The sequence below is a fragment of the Corythoichthys intestinalis genome, chromosome 5 (genome assembly GCF_030265065.1).
Source record: "Corythoichthys intestinalis isolate RoL2023-P3 chromosome 5, ASM3026506v1, whole genome shotgun sequence".
Lineage (NCBI taxonomy): Eukaryota > Metazoa > Chordata > Actinopteri > Syngnathiformes > Syngnathidae > Corythoichthys > Corythoichthys intestinalis.
Window position 1 is genome coordinate 40,505,375 of NC_080399.1, and position 14,077 is coordinate 40,519,451.

General features: G+C 39.5%; 1 protein-coding gene across 4 annotated transcripts in view; it reads right to left on the reverse strand.

The window, feature by feature from the left end:
* Nucleotides 1-14,077, reverse strand: part of LOC130916506 (protein arginine N-methyltransferase 8-B) — a 50,463-nt gene that overhangs the window by 16,844 nt on the left and 19,542 nt on the right. For all 4 annotated transcript variants that reach the window (XM_057837283.1, XM_057837284.1, XM_057837285.1 and 1 more), the window contains 2 exons: nt 13,576-13,663; nt 9,752-9,867 (listed from right to left, as the gene is read on the reverse strand). In XM_057837283.1, coding sequence (XP_057693266.1) covers nt 9,752-9,867; nt 13,576-13,663 — 204 coding nt within the window. The remainder of the gene's footprint in view (nt 1-9,751; nt 9,868-13,575; nt 13,664-14,077) is intronic.

Sequence of the window (14,077 nt, forward strand, 5' to 3'; positions counted from 1 at the left end):
TTGGTTTCAATACGTTTTTCTTTTTTTACACCGTTGTGTAAATCTGCCTCGGTAGCAATGCTCGCCTACTACGACCCACCTACCTGTTGTGTTCCTAGGTAAACCTGCTGACAACACATCCCGATTTGTCACCATCTCTCTTCTTGGATCATTTGACAAAGAAAATTTGTTCAATGGAGTGGTTCCATTTGTCCTGTGTCGGACTCAAACAAGCCCCTGCTGCAGACGCCATCTGGGTCTGCCCTTCTCGTCGATGAACTGCGGGCTTTTAACTTGTGAAAATGCAAGAACTGTAATGCACATATTTATTCTGCCTGGCTATTTAACTATGGCCAGTGACGTATTATTATTATTATTATTTTTTTTTTTAAACCACTTTGACAAAGACACGTTTCATTGTAATGTTGAATTTATATATTCTATTATTATTTTTAAATTATAATATTCTTATTTGCACTTATGGAGACTTTAGACTGTCAATTCAAATAGTGTTGGAAAAGTTGCAATACCTAAAATAGAAATGCAAGAACTGTAAAGTACATATTTTTACACCTTTATTTACCTAAGGCCACTGGATGTTTTTTAACTGCTTTGAAAAAAATACAGGTTTTGTTGTGCTCTTGTATTTATATAGTATATAGCTTTTTATAATGTATTATGTATTATAATATTTGCTGTCCCCTGCCAGAGTGTGGGCCATTTTGTACTAAAAGGATTTTAAACTGTCAGTTCAAATACTGTGTTGGAGACTAGTACTTGCAATACTTAAAATGGAAATGCAAGAACTTTAAAGCACATATTTATCCTGTCTGGCAATTTACCCAAGGCCAGTAAATAGGGTTTTAAACTGCTTTGACAAAGACACGTTTATTGTGATCTTGTATTTGTGTATTACTTATAATTATATAATATTTGCTGCCACCGTCAGAGGGTGGGCCTTGTTTGCACTAATTTAAAGATTTTAAACTGTCAATTAAAATATCGTATTGGAGAAATTGCATTACTTGAAATAAATCTATTGCAACTTATCAGTCCCAGTTCTTGTCTACAACACTGTCCAAAAATTGTCAATGCATATTCCAAATAGAATAACAAAATTAAGTCACCTGACTTTGTAATTATTACACCTGTTTATTATGAAGACCTGAAGTAAACAACAAGCAGTTACAGTTTGTCAAGAAGTTGTTCAAGTCATGTTTTGGTATTCATATTTTATTGACTTTTCACAACAACACTTGGGATCGTGTTTGTAAGAGCAGAGCAAACTGAAGTTTCAGCGTGCACTCTTCGCCTTTCCAACCTCTCATAACGCTCCGATGTGGTGCGCTTGACCTCAGAATAACCCAAGAAGAGATATGGTGACCAATCGGGATGTGTTGTCAGCATTTCATATGCAGGTTTTCCTAGTAACACAACAGGTAGGTGAGGAGGAGGAGTAGGTTAGCATTGCTACCGAGGCAGATTTACACAACAGTAAAAAAAAAAAAAAAAAAAAAAAACCGGATTGAAACCAAAACGGATAAATCGTTCAACTTACAAGAGTAGAGATGACAGGAACACACTCTCATTCCAGCAGAAATATGATCATAAGAAATGCTTTTCCGACGAACCGCTGCAATCCAGCCATCCGTCGTACCTTCGTGATCTGATATTTGGTCCTCCATGCAGGAAAACGGTGAAAAGTGAGTCCATTTTTCCTAACCCCTTTTTTTTGTCGTAGGAGATGCTGTTGCACCCGGTAACGCAACAATAAGCACCCATATTTTCTTTCTAAAACACCGAAAGAGTTAGCTTAGCACTACCACACGTTACAATCCGCATTGACTCTGCCGAACCGGAAGTAAATCATATTGCCAGCATGGAGGCGCGTCCAAACAATGACGTAGTACGTCCCATTCCCTATTCCCCCTCAATGGGCTGAATAGTAAAACCGATGAGCCTAGTCTACCGCTGACGTCATCCACCTGTTGGGGACGCTAAAGCCCTATAATTGTAGGCGTGGCTAACCGGCAGATTAAAAGACTAATTTCTCGTCATCTGCGCTTTGCTAAATTGTTGTATATGGTCGAATCGTCTCAAAATATGATTCTAATTCACATAATAATGCCATTTAAGACTTTTTTTCTGGTGTCGTATGCTCTTTAAGTTGGCAGTTCATTTTGGGTAATATGCCAAACGGTAATTGAGTTACTGTGGCGGATGCAATGCTTGAGTGAGTCTTGTTGGCCCGTTGAGCAGACGAGTTGCTGTGTCCGGTGTTGTGCCGAAAAATAGCCGCTCCGCGTGAAATGTCCCCCCTGACGGGAACGCTTATTTATAAAGCTTTATTGAGCGTTTATTTTATTTATTTTTATTTATTTATTTGTTTATTTTATTATTGAGCACCCACACGTCACTCTTACAAACAGCTTTTTCTTACCAATCGATGGAAATGGAAACGATTCTCTTGTACCGTGAATATGTATTATTTTACTCTGCTTGAACTAATAAATGTCATACCTGTGTGATTGTCATTGGGTCATTGGTATTTTGTGTAATTTATTTATTTAAAACTGATTTTACAGTCGTAGATCCATTACTGTAATGCGTCCATGAAAACATTTGATGTTTTCACCTTAATAAAGCGTTATAAATAAGCGTTCCCGTCAGGGGGGACATTTCACGTGGGGCGGCTATTTTTCGGCACAACACCTGTTGGCCGCTTGGGACTCTCTGTGGACTCTGAATTCAGCCGTAACATGCACGGCTCTTAAGTGTCTGTCACGTGACTGTGACATAGCAGGTAACGCTCTCGGCCAACTATACACACAAGTTCCGTGGGTGAATTATGTCATATAATGAAGGGTCACCACACTACATTGTTAGTCTGAGGCATTTCAATCTGTTAAAGCTCTTTGCTGTATAATACAGACAATTTATTTTATTTTATACGTGCTGAGTTGTTAAATAAAATTTTAAAACTCTATTTGGTTAAGTATTAATTCATTCACACATCATACATTTAATCTTAAAACAAATTTTAAGTCAATTATAGTATATTCCTAGATTTTTTTTTCCTGAAGAGCAACTTTATTCATCCCGAGGGAAATGTGATTAATCATGATTAATCACACAGTTGACATATGATTAACTCGATTACATTTTTTAATCATTTGACAGCACTAATATATATATATATATATGTATATATATATATATATACATACATAGTATACTGTATATATATATTTTTTTGAAGAAGTTTATTAATGTAAAAGAAAATACTGAAATTCTAGTTTCCTTCATTGATTTCAACATGTCAGGTTTTGACTCCTAAACTAAAGGAGAGACACTGTTTAAGTAACTAGCTCTATCTAGTGTTAATGCAGAGAAGAGCGAAAGAACGTAGGCTGAATTTAAGATTCTTATGCGAGCCATATTCAGTATGTTATGTATTTTCATTTACTTTTTATTAATTTTTTAATTTGATGCAGGCCAATAAAAACTGTGGAGGAGGGTGCAGTTTGGACTCTCTGGGTTGACCACATACACTAATTGTAATATATTTCTCTGTCCATACCCATCTACCACGAAGACCTTTAAATAATTAATACTGTACCTAATGTCCAATTATCCATTCTCTACATCCTGTTCATAGTAGACCCAACTAGAGCCAATAACAGCTGACCAGCTAGTATTAATATTAATATACTATTACTAGAGCCCCTTTCACGTTTTAAATCCCAGTATTTAAATGGGTAGGCCTTGTACCAGTATGTGAAAGCAATTTCCCGGGTCGATTTACACGGAGATTACGCGAACATACAACGGGTCGCGTCTTCGTATAATGCGCGGGAATTTCCCAGGACGAGGCGTATGTGAAAGCAAGCCTTAAATTCCTGGGTCAAAGCACAACGGCTGATATCGTAAATATCATAGCGGGCCGATCGTCACTTCCGCTTTCTTCGCAGTAAAACGAAAAGCAATGAACAAATATCCCAATTATAAAAATAGAAAGCTGGAAATAGCTAAATTAAACTGAAAACATAACGAAATCAAATTGCAACTGGATCGTAGGGACGAGGAAGAGAGTCCATCGTCCATCATTGGAAATGTGTGGTTTATTTTGTAGCCGATGTTAGGGTCCGCAACTGCGTAAACAAGGTTGTACTTCAAAGCACAAAACAACGGAAGCTTTAGGGAGCTTCTCCAACTTTCACCTGACATCATGGAGACCCTTGGCGTCATCCAGACGGACTTTATCCGGCTGCCCTCGGTAATTCCAGCTCCAATAGCGTATCTTTAACTCATTCACGCCCAATCATTTTCCCCGGAGCAAGGCCCTTCGCTCCCGGCCGTTTTACTGGATTTTGACTGATTTTGCAAGGCCCACAGAAAATTCTGTTCTATTGCTATATAAACATGGGCCCCACCAAAAGAAAGATTAGACTCTCTTCTTTCAGCAGAAAAAATAGTAAGTTCATATCTTTTTCCATTCTTTAGAAATCGGCATTAGAAAATAGCTTAGTTTGTGCAATTTTCCAATTTCTGAAGAAAAAAATGGAGAAATTGAGCTTTTTGTGAAGGCATATATTTCAAACATAACTTTGACTTTAACACAGCTATTTTTTGCTTTAGCTACATCCCAAACATCTGAATAATGTTTTCCTTTTACAAAATAACAGAAACAACAAGACAAATAGAGCTTTTGATAGCAAAGTAACAATTTATTTACACATAACTAACAGGACAGCCGCTTCAACTTTTCCCTCATCGCCGCCTGTTTCAAAAAGAGGAAATTTTTTGAGTCTCTGTGGGCTCTGCTCGTGAGCAGCCCGGACTCAACGGAATCTAGTGGTCCCGGTCGTTCTGTTCGGTCGTCCAGCGTCGGAATCCCGGGCGTCCTACCGGTTGTTCTGCTCAGTCGTCCGCTGCCTGTCATCCATTCGGTCGTCTTCTGCCGGCGCCCCGGCTTTGCAGCTTGGCTGTTCGTTGCCATTGAATTGGTTGTGGGTCTTACCAAATGCGCTACTGCCCTCCAGTGGCCAGTTTTATTGCTTTAAAATGGATTTTCAGCTTTGTGCTTTGGAGCTAAATTGAATCACAACCCAGAGATGTCTCTTTTGAAAACAAAAGGAAAAGACGTATTGGGACACTGAGACAATTAAAAATAGAACGTATTTATACGTTTTTTGGAGCAAATGAGTTAATTTGCTGCAGTTAAAAAGCTTTAAGTTGGATCTCGGGATCGAGCTGTCGGTCCGCCGCAAGGCCCAGCCTCTTGGCGGCCCCCGGGAAGAACGTACGTAGTCTCGACATATGTCCATCAATGTACAATAAGTGTTGTTGCGAGGCACATCAACTTATCTTCCTTGCCTAACAGCATTTTCCACCTGTAAAAAAACAAACAAAAAACTTGTAACACTTGCATTTATGCGGTGCCATCCAACACGTACTGATTAGCAACAGGCTAGCAGCAGCAACAGCAGTAGTTGTAGTATAAATAACTAAACTCAATAATTACAATCATCATCGTAATATCAATAGCAAAGGCAACAAGTCGTTTCATGCACCAGATTTTAGGTTTCGTATTTTTTAGCACTTTACCTTCCATAAGACAGCAGCAGCATGACAACACGAACGCCCGGGACCCGCGATTCATGTACAGCCTGCAGTTTCGACGTCTCCCTCCTTTGTTACCAGCACCCATGCTTTGTGGTTTGGAGCATTGAGGGACTGGCTCGGTTCTACATCCGCCTTCAAGAAGACAAAATTCCTGTGTTCGTGTATGAGGACACATCCAACTTTGTGGCTGTGCAGGTACTGGAATGCCTCGGAGCTTTTCAGGTTCATCCACTGTCATTTAGCCGATAAAATACGATAATATTTTACTTGTGGTCACCCTCGGCCATTTCTTAATGTTGTCTTCCCATGTCGAGATAGCAGAAGGAAGCGGCATTTCCAAATTGTGTTTTTTTTTTCAGGGTTTTTAATGAGAGATTCCACTCCAGCGCCATTGAAATCAATGGTAAAAAACTTGAAAACGGAAGTCGCTTGCAGAAATGCGGAAGTAAAGCGGAAGTACTTTGGAAACTTGTCTATACTAAGGGAAAGAGATAGATTTATGGTTCAGTCTTCTGACATTGCTGACTACAACTATAATTATAATCCGCTTGCTCTGGTACATATTCCAAATTGAATGTGTTGACATTAATTTAGTATGATTTCAAATATTTTTTTCTTGTTATACTATCATTATTGTCCGATTGGTTTTGGTACCAGGAGATGTGCACAGTAATAAGTTTTTATTTAATGCAATAAATAAACAAGGCAGTGTTAGTGCTAAATGTTCTAGTTGTTTTTGATAAATGACAGGACATGCACACATACATTCAAATCCCATTTCAAAGTTTAAGGCATGATTCCTCAAAACCAGACAAGTTAATTATCTTTTTCCCCTTACATGTGTATAAAAACTCCATGATCTGTAGACACTTTATCATAGGGCATAGTCATAATGAGCTGAATCCGCTCAGTTGAAACTTCAGCAGGGAAGCATTGTTCTCTCAGACAAGACGAACTTCATTACCAGTTTCCTTTCGTTATTTCCAAAGTGCTGGTGGCTCTGCGCAAGCTATGAGTAATGTTTCACAATTAGCATCAAACAGTTAATATAAAAAGAATAAGAAGGCCTTCCAAAGAGCAAGCAAGCAAGCAGAAAGCGTTGACAGATCAATGGCATCACAAGACACAAGTGAAATTGGGCAGAGTCAATTGTAGCCATGAACGCGTGTTTTATATTTATTATGGCTGAATTATAGCGTATCTCTTAACATTCATTTGACTCCAACTCTGTTGCACTCACAAGAGTTTGACAGTGTTTTACAGGCCATACCCAACTTCACACTTTCAAGTTAGAATGATATTCCTGCAAAAGTCAAAGGTCTATATTAAATTTTTATTAAGATATTTGAGTAAATTAAACGTTGCCTCACTGTTTCTCAACCAGTAACTGTACCATGTGATGCATTTTATATGAGCAAACTCTTACTGCACACTAACAATTTAAATGGTATGAAATCTAGGCCCACTGATATTTTATAATAGCATTATCAAGCATTTTATCATATTTAATTTCATTTGGATCATCCAGGATAATCTACAATATATCAAGCATTTTATCATATTTAATTTCATTTGGATCATCCAGGATAATCTACAACATAGTATTGCATACTATACATGAATAAATTGGTTTTAATCAGTACACAGAAGTCACATAAATCATCATCATTACTGTGCTGCCTGGAAACACTGCATTTAGCAGCTGATGTGAAAGCTGCTCAAAATGAACAACTTCAGGATTCTTTTAGCTGTACTTTTTCCCCCTCACTGCTTCTCACAAGTCTGCTAAGAAAATCAAGCTCAGACGCAGCTTTAGGCTGTAAACCTTGAAGTGAAAGTTTAAGGGAATAATTTAGATACCAAATTGCTGCCCAATAGAGGGTGTGCTTGACACTGTGTCAGATGCGATATTCTCCTCTCCATGGACTCCGGACAACTCACCATCCTCATCCTCCTGGACCTCACTGCTGCCTTCGATACTATCAACCATACCATCCTGCTCTCCCGCCTAGAATCTTTACACATCACTAGCACCGCACTTTCCTGGTTCCGCTCCTACCTCATCGACCGACAACAATTCATCGCCATCAATCAGTGCACATCCCCTCCTGTTCCCCAACCACAAGGTGTCCCCCAAGGTTCAGTTCTTGGTCCCCTCCTCTTCATTCTCTACATCCTCCCCCTTGGCCAAATCATCCGTAAACATGGACTCCAATTTCACTGTTTCGCTGACGACATCCAAATTTAAATATCCACAAAACAAATCTCGCACAGCACCAAATCCACACTTCACAACTGCCTCAGTGAAATTAATTCTTTTTTCCGTCACCATCAACAACTGCACCCTGCCTCTCTCATCACATTCCCGCAACCAAGGTATCATTTTTGACGATAAACTAAAATTCGACCAGCACGTCAACCACATCACCAGAACTGCCTTCTTCCACCTCAAGAACATAGCCCGTCTTCGCCCCTCCCTCACCTTCTCTGCTGCTGAAACTCTCATCCATACCTTCATCTCCTCCAGACTTTACTACTGTGACAGCATTCTTTGCGGTTCTCCATCCAAACTCATCAATAAACTACAATATATCCAAAACTCCGCTGCACGCCTTCTCGCCCGGACCCCCTATAGGAACCACATTTCCCCCATCCTTCATAAACTGCACTGGCTTCCTATTTCATACAGAATTCAGTTCAAAATCCTCCTTATCACTTACAAAGCACTCAATAACTTGGCCCCTCCCTACCTCACAGACCTTCTCTGTCCCCACACCCCCTACCGTCACCTGCGCTCTTCTAATGGCAACATCCTCGCAACGCCCCAACAAAGAACACACCGAACTTGGGGGGACAGAGCCTACTCCGTTGCTGCCCCTTCCCTTTGGAACTCACTCCCTAAACCTATCCGTACCTGTAAAGCCCTTCCCACATTCAAAAAACCGTTAAAAACTCACCTTTTTAAACTAGCTTTTAACATATAATCAGGGGTGCACATATTTTTTTTTTGCCCAGGGTCTCAGAGGAGGACCTGGAGATGTGACTTGGTCCTCATTGAGCTTGAGAGCCGACCCACCTGATGCGATAAAATTATGACAAGCTTTAATTAGAGCCAATTACCTTTCATTAATTATATTAACAATTAATGCTTGATTAACATCAACTGGCACAACAAAATTGCCATTACTTCGAAGTGAAATGTAAAGAAATAAACATAAAAGCACTCATTCAAAATACTCCCACGCCATTAAATCTGCTCCCACATTAACTCCAAACCTTTGTAAAAGTGGGATGTCCTCCTCATTGAACATGCATGTTTAGCTTTGTAAAATGCGAGCAAAAACACGGTTGTCAGTGCATGGCGCTATTCTTCATTACCTTTATTCCGCCAATCGTCCATAGGGCGAGTGGGGTCCTGTCTGACATCGATAGTTTGCTTAATTGCCACATGCTGTTTTTTTTCGTGCTTTTCAAAGTTTGGATGGCTGAAATTCTTTGACCCTACAGAAAATTTGCTGCTCTTATCAGCGACATTGGGATTCTCACGGCACATTTTGTACCGCATTTCCGTGCGAGCATCATTTGCTTCAAGCCATGGTACCTCTTGCAGCCACTTTTCAGCAAACTCCTTTTTTTCGGTAGCTCCGGTGACGTCTCTGTCGTCTGTGTCTTTTGACGGGGGTGGGGGAACACGGAAATGATTACTCAGTGGGGCCTGCCCCTTTGACATTTTGAGAAGTGATTTTCTCGTGTCCGCCGCAAATTCAGTGGTCAGCCATCGGTACGCAAAAGCGTATGGAAGCCGTTGAGGGCCAGCGCGTTTGTCTACGTCCAGTACGCATGCGCGCATGCGGACCACTTATGTGCACCCCTGCATATAATTATTTTCTTTATTGTTTTGTTCTCTTCTCGTTGTTTGCTGTTTTTTTGTTCCTACTGTAAAGCGTCTTTGAGCATTGGAGAAAAGCGCTGTACAAATAAAATGTACTATTATTACTATTATTATTATTAGATGCGTCTGGTTTTGACTCACAAATGCTGTTAGAGTATAGTTCACGCTTACAGCATGTAAACTGAATGGTATACAGAAGAATGAATGTTTGCCAGAAATCATTTTTAATGGTAGAAAAAAACAAATGGTACTTACCTTGACCAGACAGGAATTGGTCACCACCTGTTTGGGGTCCACTACATCAACCAAAGGCTCTTTCATTGCCACATTGCGGATACAGGTCATGTCAAAACCATACACATTCTCCCACCCTGCAGTAGAAAAATGCAGTATAATAACTCTAATGTGTCAAAAAACAAAATATGTACGAATAATAAAAGACTACTTGGAAACTTTTGTGTGTGTTAAAAAACAAAGGATATAGAAACTGTCTTTGAGATATGCGGCTATAAAACCGCAAGACCTTGGCTTGTCCGTTACTGAATTTCTTCCGATGTAACACTGCCAATTCCATGAGTTAGATCAGTGTCTCTCTCTAGTGTTTGGAAACAATTTGCTAGTTTGACACGCTAAAGTCAGCCACTTTGTCTCAACATAAACCTCTATAAGTGCTGATTTCACAATCTTGACAAAAATGCACTGCAAAACATAATTCATTAGAACAAACCACTCTCTGAGTAAAATTAATGAGCAAAAATGTTTTGGAGTAGGTGGACATTTGCGGGTCACATAACGTACAATGTTCAACATGAAGATTAATGATGCTCCCTGTTATAAGACGGTGTTTTGCTTAAAGTAGTGCTAATGAAATCCTGAGCTTTGCATAAAGCCACTTCTACCTTGGTGCAAAGGTCAAATGAGGCCATCTGCCCACAGAAGGAGAAGACGAGTGCAGTTTGTTCAGCGCTCGTTTCAGTTCGCCCATGTGTGAAATTCACATTTACACAACTCCAGTGCATTAAATAAATAAATAGTATTTGAAGAGTAAAAATATTCTGAGGTCCCTGCAATGCTCCAGGCTGGCTTAATAGTGACACTTCCATGCAACGAGCCGCGCGCTGCATATTGCATGGAATATAATTAGCACGCATTTTAACAGTTACGTAAACTGATACAGAAAACATTCAAGTCAATATGATTGAGTGAATTTCATTCAATCATTCATCAGGAAGAAAGATTCGCTGCTCCCCCAAAATCCCATATGTTTGTATATAGATATCAGGCATTTAAATGTTTGCTGTGTAAGACTTAGTACTAGTTGTGTCTGACTGCTGTTGTTTGTTTTTCTCTTGAATAATTTTAAAGCCATCATTTTCTCATTAAATATTAGACAATTTGAGATGTGGTTGGCAAGAGAAGCCAGGTTATTTGTTTACGAATGATTAGTTAAATGCTGGAGAAAGATAGATGATTTGCTCTCTGAAGCATCACAAACACTGAACTTAATTTGCAAAGATGATTGAAGCAAGATCAACAGATGTCATCACCTGGCATATTTCATAATGACTGACTGGCGGTTGAATAAAGGCTCCTTCTTGGATGTTGAGGGTTTACAACTTGTGGTTTAGTCACACAACAAATGTGTTGCAGAAGGGTTCATAAGTGTCGAATCATTTATGGTCATGATTTCGCCAGTATGATGTATGGACAAATACAACAATGGTTTTGGCACCCAAACCTGAGCCACAAGCCTCATTGTGCTTTTGGAGTACGATGATAAGGATGCATATACTTGTTGACCAATATTAGCCACTATACATGAGATAAATATGTGGAATTAAAAACAAAAATAAAAACAGCTGCCTCCTGTTGACATTGTGGATCTGCATTATATTATGTATTGTACCGTGTTATGTGTTATTGTATACTAAAGACATTTAGTGAAGGCTCAGAAGATAAATTACAGTCAGTGAGTATTTAATGGCTGGAGTTGCTTTTCTGAGCCATCACTGCAACTCCCCTCACGCATAGCGTTTTTGTGGGTATTTTCCTACCTTCTTTTTTCTATTCGACGTGAAGAATACTCCATTTATCTTTAATGAAATAGTCCCGAGTTGCTTCTAGAACTTCTTTAGAGTCTTTATTCAACTGTACTGTGAAGTGCCTTCCTATATTTGTTGCATGTTACTGAATAGGAGCAGAGGAAAATACAGCTCACATCTTTTTATTCATGTCAGTAGTTACATCATAACTAAACGCCAATAAATCTGTTCCATAAGCAGGTATACACACGTGTCGTAACACTGTCTCCACCTTGTCAGATGCACAATATGGTAATCTAATATTTGCAATTTCAGTGCTGGCCAAAAGTATTGGCACCCCTGCAATTCTGTCAGATAATGCACAATTTCTCCCAGAAAATGATTGCAATTACAAATGCTTTGGTAGTAATATCTTCATTTATTTTGCTTGCAGTGAAAAAACGCAAAAGAGACAAGAGAATGAAAACAAAAAAAATCATTATCATTTTACACAAAACTGCTAAATGAGCTGGACAAAAGTATTGGCACCCTCAGCCTAATACTTGTTAGCACAACATTTAGACAAAAATAACTGCGAACAACCGCTTCCGGGACCCATCAATGAGTTTCTTTCAATGCTCTGCTGGAATTTTAGACTGCTCCAGGTCTCTGATATTTGAAGGGTGCCTTCTCCAAACTGCCATTTTCAGATCTCTCCACAGGTGTTTTATGTGATTCAGGTCTGGACTCATTGCTGGCCACTTTAGTAGTCTCCAGTGCTTTCTCTCAAAACATTTTCTCAACCATTTTGTAGTACTTTTTGAAGTGCGTTTTGGCTCATTGTCCTGCTGGAAGACCCATGGCTTCTGAGGGAGACCCAGCTTTCTCACACCGGGCTCTACATTATGCTGCAAAATTTGTTGGTAGTCTTCAGACTTCATAATGGCATGCACACGGTCAAGCAGTCCAGTGCCACAAGCAGCAAAGCAACCCCAAATCATCAGGGAACCTCCGCCACGTTTGACTGTGGGGGCCGTGTTCTTTTCTTTGAAGGCCTCGTTTTTTCCCCCTGTAACATATATGTTGATGCCTTTTCCCAAAAAGCTCTTCTTTTGTCTCATCTGACCAGAGAACATTCTTCCAAAACGTTTTTGGCTTTCTCAGGTAAGTTTTGGCAAACTCCAGCCTGGCATTTTTATGTCTCTGGGTCAGAAGCGGGGTCTTCCTGGGTATCCTACCATAGACTTTCTTTTCATTCAGATGCAGACGGATAGTACGGGTTGACACTGTTGTACCCTCGGACTGCAGGACAGATTGAACTTGTTTGGATGTTAGTCGAGGTTCATTATCCACCATCCGCACAATCTGTCATTTAAATCTCTCGTCATTTTTCTTTTCTGTCCACATCTAGGGAGGTTAACCATAGTGCCATGGGCTTTACACCTATGGATGACACTGCGCACGGTAGACACAGGAACATTCAGGTCTTTGGAGATGGACTTGTAGCCTAGAGATTGCCCATGTTTCCTCACAATTTTTCTTTTCAGGTCCTCAGACAGGTTTTTGGTCTTCTTTCATTTCTCCATACTCAATGTGGTACACACGAGGACACAGGACAAAGGTTGAGTCAACTTTAATCCATTTTAACTGGCTGCAAGTGTGATTTAGTTATGGCCACCACCTGGTATGTGCCACAGGTAAGTAATAGGTGCTGTTAATTACACAAATTAGAGAAGCATCACATGATTTTACAAAGGGTGCCAATACTTTTGTCCGGCCCATTTTTGGAGTTTTGTGTAATGATAATGATTGATTTTTTTCCCCATTCTCTTTTGTGTTTTTTCATTGCAAGCAAAATAAATGAAGATATTATGACCAAAGCATTTGTAATTGCAATCATTTTCTGGGAGCATTATCTGACAGAATTGCAGGGGTGCCAATACTTTTGGCTAGCAGTGTATGCCAATTGAGAAAATACTTTTAAGGCCATTAAATTTGCTAGAATAAAATTTCTGAAATATTACAAATTCTAGTTTACACAATCACACACATACTTACAATGTATTTTGAAGTCTTTATACTGCCTGTCCTCAATGGCCAACACATACAAAGAGGCACGATCGGGGAACATTAATCCACCAGGTTTCTTTTAAGGAGAAAGAGCAGAGAGAATGGTCAATCTTTGCTGTAATTCACAATACTTGTCACCTGGTTCACAGCCGTTCATCATCTGGTGCAAAGATTTTGCCTGCACAGAAACCAGGTGAAAGTGTTTATTAGGGTAAAATTTCATCACGTTGCAAGTTAGTTACTTTGAGTTAATGCAATTAAATGATGGTTAACAGTTTCAATGAACTCATTCGAAGCCAAAGACATGGATGTTACATTTTTTTCATGGGAAAGGGTGTAAGAATGTCAAAGGCTGCTCTACTGTGAATTTTGATTCTTTTTGACAAGGTTAATTGGCTCATTGGCTGCCATTTATTGCGATAGATGCCAAATAAATTTGAATTGGGAGAGCTGGCAGTTAATGATGAATGAGTTAAGTGTGTTTTACCAA